The 13,053-nt window shown below is 41.7% G+C and overlaps 1 protein-coding gene across 3 annotated transcripts in view; it reads right to left on the minus strand.

Annotated features, from left to right (window-relative positions):
• rptor (regulatory associated protein of MTOR, complex 1) overlaps nucleotides 1-13,053 on the minus strand; it is a 132,599-nt gene extending 119,546 nt beyond the window's left edge. For all 3 annotated transcript variants that reach the window (XM_007888666.2, XM_007888667.2, XM_007888665.2), the window contains exon 1: nucleotides 12,607-13,053. In XM_007888666.2, coding sequence (XP_007886857.1) covers nucleotides 12,607-12,759 — 153 coding nt within the window. In that variant the 5' untranslated portion in view covers nucleotides 12,760-13,053. The remainder of the gene's footprint in view (nucleotides 1-12,606) is intronic.

A 13,053-nucleotide genomic window follows, 5' to 3' on the forward strand; every position in this document is an offset into this window, starting at 1 on the left:
CAAGGGATGAAATTGAGACTTCTTATAATACTAATCCTTGCATTTGGTATAGCACCTACCATGTTGAAATGTTTCAAAGCACTTTTCTGCAATTTTTGATAAGAGTAAAATTTGTGTATTTGTAGACAAAACATGTGCAATTAGATGCTAAAAGAATTGATTAGAGCATGATAGTTGAAGAAGGGAGTGAAGAGGACTTGAAACTTACCCGTGAGGGATCTTAGCAGTTCACCATCCTAAACCTTGTTTCTTCTTTCACTAATTGAGTTTTCTTTCACAGGAAAGAAAAATAAGGAACGTTTACTTCTATATTATATGAAATGGGCCAAACAGGAGTTTCTCTCTGAAATTGACAAAACTGCTAATTGTTATGCTTGGTGTTTAATAATAATAATCCTTGCATTTGATATAGCACCTTATCTGTCTTCAAGACGTCTCAAAGCGCTTCACAGAATATACTGTAAAGTGAATTGACTGTATATTTTGTGGGTAAACCACGGCAACCAAAGTACAAGAAGATTCTGAATGTTTTAGAAACAATTTTGAAGCAATATAATAATAAATATAATACTTTTTTTAAAGCTAGTAAAGTGAAGCATAATCTCATTGCTAAAACGAACTATTTACAAAACAAGATTCACGTTGCCAAGTTCCATTAAGAAGTCGGGATGAACTGAAGTCTATCAAAAGTGAGTGTTCTGTCAGCAACTTAGTTTGACAGGTAACCCACGCTCTGGCATCTGTTAATTTCAGACAGGCTACTGAATAATTTAGAAAAGCTGTAGGTGGAGAGTAAGAAATTTTGCTTTTAGTGCACTATTCACGAACCAACAGTTGGCTTCCCATCTTTCCTCTTCAAAACCTCTCCAGTGCACTTGTTTTGCAGTAGCTGACACACAAGTGCAATGTCCCAGAGGGCTGGCATTCTAAGACATTATGGTGAAGTGAGCCAGGTGCTCTCCTGGAACAGGCAGGATGGAAAAGCTAAAACTATTAAATCTGAAGTAACTTCTAGCTAGGTTTTTCCAGATTCCATTAAAGGGCCAAGATGCCAGTTAGTTCCTGTGTAGAATGGCAGCGGATATACACAGTCATTTAGACCAATCTGATCAGAGTGCTCCAGTTATCCATTACTGGAAAAGGACCAGCAGCATTCGCAGATTTAATCAATCATGCTTTCACCAACATTTACAAAACATTCGCGAGATATGAGCGAATGATGTCTAAGTACGTGCTCTAAATTGAACATTTAGAACTCAGTAATGGGAAAGAGAATACGTTATACTTTAATGGGGATTAAACATTAAAACGTTTGACATGCAATGTTGTGCTAATTCTGGGCGTGAATAAGTTGGAATATGACAGACTGGCAGGGTATTCTTTGTCCAGGTGTGAGATCAACATAAAACCCTTCATCATTAATTAGAAGGGGTGATATTTCAGAATAAATTCAACCTTTTCCCATACTTGTTTACGCAACTGCACTGACACATGTCCTCATTGGGCTATTGCTTGGCACCCATTCAACTGCACTCTCTGGCAGTCCAAACACACATGCCAGCAGATGCATTTTGTTTCCCAATTACTACTTCAAAGTACAGCTAACTGATGCTGTCTTAGGATATCCATGCAACAATGTAATCAGATGTAAGGATGTAATTGCTGAACCCAGCTTACAACACCAGCCTCCAAAAGATATCGAGTCACAAACATCAGCCTAATGCTAAAGAAAAATCTTTATAGTACTTAACATAATACAATTACAACAGGAACTCCTATGCAGTATAAGCAAACTCGCCATGATCAAGAACATAAATTTTAATGGTCAAACACTGCATCGACATAACTGCACCTGCGTCTAATATATGACTTATGAAAGATTGGGTTTAAAATTTCAGGAGCATTTCTTTAGAAGAAAGCTCTTTAAATATTTAACCGAATGAACAACCACACCATCCAGTAAATTTTCCAGATCAATGAACCAGGCAGTGTTCTCCTGCATTAAGTGGTCATATGCACATTAAAGTCATTTATCCCAGCCTATTCTCACTCAGACAGTTCTGCACTCTACAGTGGAAGCCCTCACCATGCTCACAAATGTATTCTGACATTCATTCTGAGATGTCTCTGGAATTTTAAGAGCAAGGTTCACTCTTCCAACAGGTCTCGTAGCTTAGCTGTGCTCAGGTGTTTCATCAAGGCAAATCCATTCCTCAGAAACATTGCTGAATACAACACAGTCAGCCATGGCATAGAGGAATCACTCCTAAGAGATGTGGCCTTTATCTACGAGTAAAAGGTGATGTGCACAGTGGTAAAATGTATCTACCTTTTGCAGAATTAAGCAACACCAATTAATTGATTTTCTCTAGAGTACGATATCCTCCATATGTATTTATCTAATAAATTCCAACCCTTCACCACAGGCATATCGAACATAATCCAATTACATTTAGTTATGTAGTCACAGAACAGTTATACTGTTTCATTGGATTGATACCATTATAACTTTAAAACAATAATAGCAGAATTGCATTGTGTTGCCCTGATCTCCAGCATTAGATCGTCAGTGAAAAGAACCGAAAGGACGGTCTGTCTTTGGTAAACAGCAGTAACTCAAAAGCAGGTTAAAACCTTGACCATCACAGAAAGGGTGCAGTTACACTGCACACCTCTCATCACTGCAATGCTGAAATCACTGCAAGCAATACAAGCTGTGCAGTGTACCTGCACTGTTAAACTGACACACCGCAACATACATACTGCATCTGAATGAAATTCAGAATGCTACAGAAAAATATAACAAAGGTCACTCTGGTTAGAATTCTCATTAACATTAAGTGATGAATCAGAAGGCTTGTGAAGGCTGGAAAACATAGCCATAGTACTATATCCAGATCCAACCCTTCTCTCCAACATCTAATCAGATTAGAGAATTCACACATCTGCAATGCAGTCGAGCTCTCATTGGTAACTTTGTGCACATTTGATGTGCTCTAACTGTAGCTCAGTGGTTAGAGCACTCGCTTTGCAAGTGAGAGACCTGAGTTCAATTCCAGGCAGAGGGCGAAACTTTGGGCAAGTTTCCTTACTCCACACACAGCCTAATAATAATCCCTCCAAAAACCCCAAAAACAATAATAAATTGGTCATTTTCAATCCATGACTGTTTGTGGGACATTGCTGTGCGCAATTGGCTGCCGCGTTTCGCCCACAAATATACAGTCAATTCACTTTACAGTATATTCTGTGAAGCGCTTCGGGACGTCCTCCCGACGTGAAAAGCGCTATATCAAATGCGAGGATTATTATTATTATTATTATCATTCTGATGTATTCCTTGGATGTTCCTGGGGGGTACACATCCAAGAACCCACATATTAGCCAATATATTTAAACCAAAACATGGAATACGAAAACAGCCCACAATGGAGGGGTGGAAAGAAGAATTGGAATTCATCCCTTCCCTTTTCAAATCGTGAAAATATATAAAATATACAATCATTACACTTTTCAGTAAATCCTACAAAGCGCTTTGACACGTACTCCCGACGTGAAAAACCCTATATCAGATGTAGGATTATTGTTAGTGTCAAGGGATCATTAATGTGCATCCAACAGATGGGACCGAGGTTTAGTGTTCCGTGAGAAGAACAGCACCTCTGCTAATCCTGCATCAGAGTGGCAGTGTAGACTGTGAGCTCAACGTCATGACTTGAACATGCACAACATTTGTAGGTAAACTGTTTGGTAAAATGATGGCCCAGAGAAGAGATTCGGATAAGTCACATGGCTTCTCTTTGAAGTCAAGAAACAAGTTTTTTTTTAAAAAAAACACCAGTTTCTCTTCAACTAAGAAATCAATGAATACCAAACAGTAAAGCAGCTGCCGATATCAACACAGTATTACTTCCTATCTAAATTACTTTAACTACATCAAATCTGGGAACGTGCCGCTAGCCAGCATCCCTGTCGAAAGCTGCCAGATAATGTTATGGTGATTTTAAAACTGCTCAACTGTAAGACGTGCAAGTGCTTTCCATTGTGGAGAATGCTAAAATCAGAAGATCGGAGTTTGAATTCCAGTCTCGACTAACAATTACATTCAGGTTTCCCCAGGGCAGGTTTGCCAGTTTAACAGGGTCATTCCCAGAAATGGAACAAAAAGGAGGGAACTCCCTTCATTATTCAAAAGTACCTTCTGGTGCTTCAGTCAAAGTTCCACAATGATAGATCAATTACATTTATTTCATATTCCCAGCAGATGAAGAACCGTTTGGCCACTATTGAGAACCAGAAGACATCAAACTACAAATAATTTCAGTGCTAGGAATTTAACGCATTATTGTAACCTTGGTGCGTACAAACCAAATAACCTTGGGTGGTGAATATTGGAATAAAAAAAACTAAAACAGCCTGCTAATTTGGGGTGACTGACAAGCTGGGTGAAATTGCAAATGCAATTCAGAGAAATGTCCAATGAAGTTCAGCAATTTGGAAGATGAAATTCAGCACTGGAATGGAACTGAACTATCAACTGTTCAATAAATATTCAAATACATTTTGGATCCAGCAACCAATCTTGAAATTTAGGGAGAGAAAGAGAAGACGAGAAAAGTGGTATATTTCTCGTCACAATTCCGTCGCGTAAACCACATTGATAAAATGGGTCAAGTTAATACTAAGACTCGTGCCTGGTCTCTGAAGCAAAGCACGTACACGAGCTGTGATCAGATTAGGGATGGAGAGGATGGGAGGCAATTGTGGGGGGGGGGGGGGGGGGGGGGGGGGGGGGGGGGGGGGGGGGGGGGGGGGGGGGGGGGGGGGGGGGGGGGGGGGGGCTGGAGAAGGGAAAGAGATTAAATGCAGAACAGCCACCTCACAGTGACAATTTTTAAAAATTTTGTACTTTTCGAATATTTTACCCTGGAGTACTACTTTGATTCAGCCCATCTCAACAGAAACCAAAATGGTATAATGTCAACGTTGATGAATCAACAAGATCTTTTTTTTTAAAAATGAGTCAGGCAATTTGTTCTGCCCAATTTTTGTCAGAATAAAAAGGTGAATGAAAAGGCTGCCATAATTAAGTGCCACTGAAGTTCAATAGACTGCATCCATTTAAACAATCCCCCTCCACCACCACCACCACTCAGAAAGCTATGTTTGCCCAGGAATATTACACAAGTTTGAAGTTCTACCCAGACTTCCAATCATATCACTGTAAATATTGGCTTTATGGCAAAATATTAGCATTGGGGCAATAACCTTTGGTAAAGCATTTCATTGCGGCAACACTATTTCAGTTTGACAAAACTTCCAAGCATAGCAAATAAAGTTTCTCTTCTGACAGGGGAAAACACATTTTGTTCAATGTAATAAATACAGACAGTGAAAGATTTGCAGTACTGCTAATCATTCCTGCAGCTGCAATATCACTTTAAAATAGTTAATCAGGGATCATTTTCCCTCAAAGGGAGACTACTTTATTTAAAAAAAGGGAGTTTGAAGCTCAAATTTGAAATGCATTTTAAAAGTTATAGAAGTCAGCTTCCCACCTCATGTACTGTACAAATTGCAACTAATGGGCCATTGATCCAACACTTCATAGTGAAGCAGAACCTTAGGAGGGTATAAAGCAGACTTTTGTTAGCTGTGTATCTGAAGCCCAGGTAATCTGGTAATTTGTTGGCTTTTAGAGACGGAACAAAAGCTGGAAGGTTTGTGAGAAACTGCCCAAAGAGGGAAACCATACTCCAACTCTTGCTCAAAAAACTGCAGACATCCACCCCCATTCTTAACTCATGTCTCTTCGAGGGTCACATTATATGTGGAGACTGAAGTTACAGCATTTACAGATCCCATACCAGTTACTGTCTGAATCAGGAACATATCAGAATAACCATCTAAGTCGACCATTGGTGTGATAGCAGCTTGTAATAAGCATTAGTGGAGTATGAGTTTTCTTCCTCCCATCACACAATAGCAGCTGAATTGCAAAGGACTTTATTTGCGTTTCAGAATTGTTTTTTGCGATTTCCTTCCCTTAAATAGGAATAACTCTCCTGCATTGCCCATCCAAGTTGTCTATTTAAGAGCAGCAGAAGCTCAGAAGCATTAATGGCCTAACCTCTTGAACAAGCATATGGCACATGGCACAAGGATGCCAACCAGGGAGAACAAACCTGCGATATGGAAGTAAAATGAATTTGTATGCCAAGCGTGTGGAGCACAGTTGTATGACTGAACTGTTGTGCTGCAGAGGAACAGGTGCTACAACCAATTGGGGTTTTTGATCTGACTCATAACAGCATTGCATAGTGGGACTGTATTGTGGTCCAATGTTTCTATTCATATTCTGTTCATATAATACTGAGCTAAAATTAAAGGATACAGTAGGGCACCGGAACCTCTACCAGAGGTTTGCTGGGCATGCTTGTTTCAGATATTCAATGTCAGCCAACCACTCTACACATTCAGACTGTAAACATTATTATGCGGGGGGAGAGGGGAAGGAGGTCACATTTCATTCAAGGTTTAAATGCAAGGTCCTGACTGATTCCCCAGCTATCCTTGGGTAATGTGTTTTTTCAATAGCTGCAATGCTGCATTTCACAGTATCCAAAGGAAAGGTTGAAAATTGCCTAGCAGAAATAATGACCCTGCTGAGAGAAACAGCTTGCATAAGCACTTTTCACAGTGGCAGATTACTGCAGGCTATTCACAATCACATCATTAAGACAGAAAAAGAAATTGTCTATTATGCGCTGCAAGAATCATTTGCTGAAACTATTCACTCTGTATCAACAATGTACTGAAGAAAAAAAATGAACTGCAAATGTATTCTTGGTCAGTTTCTTATGCCCCCACCCACCCCCACCCAAAAAAATACAAAAATGCTTTTTAAGCTCTGCTCAAGAATACTTTGCAAAATGACATCTAAGACAGATAATGATTTGCAATTTGAGAAACAAATGCTATCCTCAAATCTGTAAGTATTCAAATCTGAAGTGTGTAGAATATTTTACTGACAACTTCATAGTGGCAACCATCTTGAATACTTAGTGCCTGTAGAGTACTGTAGATCTCATTACTGCCAATACCCCTTAGTATATTCACTGATTTCCCCTCTCCTTACCCAATAATCATCTTGTAAGACATGCCTTTCTCACACAGATAGAACTGGTTTCCCACTTTCGAAAAAAAATCTAAATCCACTTATTTAAAAATAGAACATTTCTTGCAAATCTTACACCGAATGTAACACAGTTACTCAGAATTTTCCCAGATATATACATATGCTTTTGGACTAAAGTAAATCTTTCATTGCAGGTCTCACAGAAAAACTCAGAAAATATTGGAAGCCAGAGGCAACTATAACTGCTGCATCTTCTGGCATAAAAATACCCACACACTATCGACCACTATACTGTACAGCAAACTGAAGCGCATGGTCGCTGACCAGTGACTTGACAGCTGGCTGATAACCTGACCCAGTTCGGTCTTAGGACTGCACTGTTAGGAATTTTGCCCAGGCACCAATTTTGGAGATTGCCTGTCAATTCTCATGTTTCTGTAAAATTCCTGAAAATATGAATTTCCACTTGATGCCATCTTTCTTTTGACCACATCAGTACCACTTAATACTTTACAAACACAAATGATACTTTATACTTTCTAACAAAACTCATGAATTTCAATCTAAATATACCAAATTGTCTTCACTGTTTTAAAGTTAACATAAAATCTTGCCACAAGCACATTTTAAAATCTGAAGCAAATTCAGTGCTACGAGGGTTAAAACAAACACACACACACACACACACACACACACACGGACCCCTGGAGCCAATACCAAGCCCCACTGATTCCCAACAGCAACAGTTATCAATATAAATTAAAGATTCAAGGAAATTCAATTTAGGAATTATGTGCCATGTAAAGAATAGGGTGGTTGCCTCATACAATGCAATTAAAGACCATTTATCACACTGCCTTCCGGGACAACAGTACAGACTCTCTCGACTATTATACACTGTATTTCACTGTGTGAATGGCTTAGGAATTCAAAGGGGATACTTTCCAGCAAAACACCAATTCCAAATGATGCAACAGATTCATACCAATGTAAAGTGAAAAGGGAAGTTTTAAGGTCAGGCATTGTAAGCGATGGTGACATAGACTGAGCAGCCCATACATTAGCAGTTCTATTTCTATGGCGTTTAGAACTAAATCCTTAGTCTTTGTTTGTTTGTTGGCATTGCAAAGAAAAGGAGGGGGGGGGGGGGTTAAAAGGTTTAATTAGCAGAATCTCACTAGTATCCCTAAACAAATCAAGCACTTTTTTAAAAAAAAATTAACATTGTTTTTGTGATGAATCAAATTTGCCAAAAACACTGCTGTAGTTGAGGTTTATTAGGTTTAATTTCCAAGGCCAAATTACATTATTATAATATAATAATAATCCTTGCATTTGATATAGCGCTTTTTACGTCTTCTAGACGTCCCAAAGCGCTTCACAGAATATACTGTAAAGTGAATTGACTGCATACTCGTGGGCGAACGCGGCAGCCAATTGCACACAGCAGTGTCCCACAATCAGTCGTAGATTGAAAAGGACCAGTTTATTATTATTTTTTTGCATCATTAAGCAATGACCAAGACAAAATAAACTTCATCTAACCTCCTTGTACAAGAAGTTACAAAAAAGCACCTTTAGCATCATCACTTATCACTTTGTTTATTTCAGTTTTGCTTTGTTTAGGCAAATACAGTATTTGTACTGAGAACTGTACTTGAGACATTCTCGTGAAAGAGTAATCAACCACCTCTGCTCAGCAACCACTTGTAACACAACCAGTGTCCACCCTTTGTCCTTTTACACCTTGTGCCTTTTTACAGCCCCCTTTTCAGAGGCCAAGCCTTTTTTACTAAGGCTACTTTGGGCCAGTGCCCTGAGCGGTTGCTGAATACAGGTCTGCCTGAATTTTTATATCCAATTCAATAGTTTTTAAATCAATGATGCAAACGCGTTAAACATTTGTCAACTGTCAAAATTGTAGTTTTAAAATCGAAAATTCAATACACATTCATTCCATCCACTAAAACCATTTTTCTTAAAATACAGAGTACAATTTTTACATGTTTACATTATCTTACCTACTCCCAAACTTTCAATAACTTTTCGATATTGAATCAGCATAATAGCACAGCAGGTTAGGATTGAAATAATACATCATGTGCAGCAATTTTTTTTATCTCTCATCTCTCAACAAACCACACTAATTTCCTGGCTGAACATACCACATATTACTATTGTACACTTCCTATCAGTAAACTTCCTATTTTAGTAGAACTATTCAGACTCTGTGCCTTTAACTCTTCTACATATCACCCGTCTAAAGTATCTTCTGTCAACGTCCCCAAATGGCCATTTTACCTATCATATTAATGTACTTTCAAATCCCTTTGGGAAACCACTAACGATCAGTCCAGATGCAGCCCCGGTTTCCTGTCAAAATCGGGTGTTTTGTTTACACTTGAAAAATGTTAACAATTTGCTTACAATCTAAATATTTCAAACAACAACATCAACAATAAGATTACATTTGTATAGCGCCTTTCACGTTGGGAGGACGTCCCAAGGCGCTGGACAGTGTACAGCATTTCAGACCCGAGCTGGGGTCGGGGAGGGAGAAGAGAGGGGAGGGGGGTGACCGATGGCATGGTTGAAGAGAAGGGTTTTGAGGCGGGACTTGAAGGAGGCTAAGGAGGGGGTGAGGCGGAGTGATTGGGGGATGGAATTCTAGAGGATGAAGGCAGAGTGGCTGAAGGCTCTCCCGCCAATGGTGGGTCGGGGGACGTGGAGCAGGCCAGAGCCGGCTGAGCGGAGGGAATGGGCGGGTTGGTAGGGGGTTAGGTCGCAGAGGTAGGGTGGGGCGAAGCCATAGAGGGCTTTGTAGGTGAGGACCAGGATCTTGAACTGGATCCTCTGAAGGATAGGGAGTCAATGGAGTCGGGTGAGAATGGGGGAGATAAGGGTCACGGAGTTTGGTGCAAGAGAGGACACGGGCTGCAGAATTCTGGATTATCTGCAACCTGTGGAGGGAGGAGTTGGGAAGGCCGACAAGCAGGGCGTTTGCCTGGAGGTGATGAAGGCATGACAAGAGTTTCAGCGGCCTGAGGAGTGAGGTAGTGGTGGAGGTGAGGGAAGGCAGAGCGGGTTATGGTTTGGATATTTGGATGAGGGGAAGAAAAGACAGTTGAGGGTCGAACAAGACACCAGGTTCCTGACGGGCTGGTGAGTTGTAGTGTGCAACCATGGAGGTTGATGCTGCTAGAGCCTGAGGTGCTGAGGCGCTGGCGCGAGCTACTCAGAAGGGCCTCAGTCTTGTTCACATTCAACTGTAGGAAATTTGCCCTCATCCAGGACTTGATGTCCAACAGGTAGTCTGTCAGGACAGCAGTGGTCCTGGACATACAGCAAACATACAAAAATAAATTACATTTGTAAAGCGCATTTCACGTCGGGAGGATGTCCCAAGGCACTGAACAGTCGGGGATAAGACCGTGTTTATAGCCAGAACACACAACCAACATTAGAGCAGAAGTAAAAAAACTTAAAATCTTTTCCAAAAAGATAAACATCTAACTTTGTAAATAAGAGGATAATAATGTTAAAGTCATTATTATTAATAACAAGTCTTATTATTAATAATAATCTTGCATTCAATATAAGACCTTTCATATCAGGTCTCAAAGCACTTCACAGGATTTAGTGCAAAGTATAGTGATTGTATATTTTCTAAGCAAATGTGGCAGCCAAATTGTACATAGCAATGTTCCACAAATAGCCATGAAACAAATGAACAATTTTGTCTGAAGGGTTGTTGGCCAGAATACCTGGAGAAACTCCTCCCCAGCAATGGAGTATCAACCTTGACGATGCAACATCAAAGTCCTGATGCGGGACTTGAACCCTCAAGCTGACTCAGAGACTGCTACCAACTGAACCAGGCTGACACACTTGTCCCACTTGTAACATATTTAGGCGGTGTGATTAATAAATCCAAGATACCGTACAGAACTACATGTGACATATGTGTAAAAATAAATTTTCATTCACTGCCATTCTTTTAGGCTGCTTTGCATTATCCAAATTTCTGTTGAAGAGTTCTGACCTAAACAGGCCCAGATGAGATCTCAGTGGAATATCTCATTCAAAGTACGGCGCCTCAAGCAATGTAATGGTGCGTCGCCACCCGCCCCAGATTGCAAGCTCAAAGTCAGATCTTGGGACACTTCAGAAATTAGAAAGATGGGAAATTCACTGATCAAATCAGCAAGGAAAATTATGTGTGGTTGGTTTGCCATAATCCTTTTAATTAGAACCCTTGGAACGGTACATGTTATATTTCCCTTTCCACTGAGGCCAACCCAGGTTGATGGGGGGCTAAGGGTGAGCATTTATTGTGTATGGTGGGGGAATCGCAAAGGAGAGAGAAGACAGACAAAGCTGGTGGTGCCCAGTTATTGGGTGGGTTTAATGTCAACACCCAGCAGCAATGTTGCAAGATGAGGCGTTTTCACTTGTATTTGTTGAACTGTGTTTAAAAAAAACAGCAAGTTTTGGGTGGGTGTCTGCTTTTTTGTTTAATTTTAATTAATATCCTACGAAAAATGGAGTGTGTTTTGTTTATTTCCTGTGAAGACCTTTTTCTTAAACTGTTTCAAAACAATAATCTAAATTGGCCACTCTGCTGTTGCCATCCATAAATAGGCAAGGCAGAATAATATGCGGGTTTTTTTTTAAGGAAGTTCAGGTAGGGGGATTGCAGTTGGATAAGCAACAGGAAGGCTTGTCAGATAGCGATATCAATGGCAAACTATGCAGTTTTAGCCTTCAGCAGTTACCCCAACAGACTCTGGGGTCCCCAAGTCTTGGTTCTTGCCAACATGTGCCTAATAATTTCCGGGATTAGGTAAGCAGGATGTGTCCCTCCAGGGAGAGCGATCCATTCCAACAATCTACCCCTGGAATTACCACGTATTGGTGGGATGCATGGAATTCTCAGTTTGGTTTGGCTAAGCTTAAGCACGGGGATAGGTTTCCCCATGTGTCAGACACCCACCCAGCTGCCACCCACCCACCCCCCCCAAAAAAAATAATATGGGTCTACATTTGGCGCTAGTATTTTAGTGATTTGGTGGGTGGGGGGGGGTTTACAAACATATTTAATTTCTGGTAAACCCTGCCCAGGCGACAACCGAAGAACGTAAGTATTTGCCGGGCGAAAGAAGACCGAGGACCGTCCAGTTCGCCTTCCACCACCCTCCTGCCAAGCGTCTTGCACACGCGGTGCGTGTCCCGAGCTGTACGGCGCACTCCAGGGGTATTATTTCCCCAGCGCACGTCTCATCTAATCTGTCCTCGGAAGAATCGACCCTCGGTGCTCCCACCGTCGCCCCTGGGGAGTGGAGGGGGGGGGGGGGGGAGTGAAGTGAGGTGAAGAAGGAGGAGGAGGAGGAGGAGGGAGGGAGGAAGGTGTGTGCTCCTCCCCCCCCCCCCCTCTCGGTGAATGGGATGGGGAGTCAGGTCATACCCACCCGGTCTTTCATGCGCCAACTCTGAGTCACTGCCTTCGAGCCCTCGATCTTCTCCGAGTGTCGCTTCTTCATGAAAGTCACGGGCAGGTTCCAGTCGGTCAGGTCGCCCTCGTCCTCCTCCAGCAGCTCCTCGAGCAGACTGGCGCCCGCCATGGTGTGCTGCTGCTGCTGCTGCTGACGCTTCACCACCGACAGGAGTATCTGAGAGGAGGAGGAGGAGGAGGAAGAGGAGGGGGTGGGGGTGTGTGTGAGGGTGAGGAGGGGGTTATAAACGCCAAATAGAAAGACCACCGGGGCTTCAGCTGTGAGGGCAGAGGGTCGTTGTGTCCGGATTTATCGGCTCCGAGGGGGAAGGCGTCGGCTCCGTCTCCGCCTCGGCCTCTCAGCCTCCAAGTCGGCGGCTCTCATCGCGGCCGCGCGGGGCCCGCCATCTTGGCCTAGACCGGC

The sequence above is a fragment of the Callorhinchus milii genome, unplaced genomic scaffold (genome assembly GCF_018977255.1).
Source record: "Callorhinchus milii isolate IMCB2004 unplaced genomic scaffold, IMCB_Cmil_1.0 Scaffold20, whole genome shotgun sequence".
NCBI classification, from domain to species: Eukaryota; Metazoa; Chordata; class Chondrichthyes; order Chimaeriformes; family Callorhinchidae; genus Callorhinchus; species Callorhinchus milii.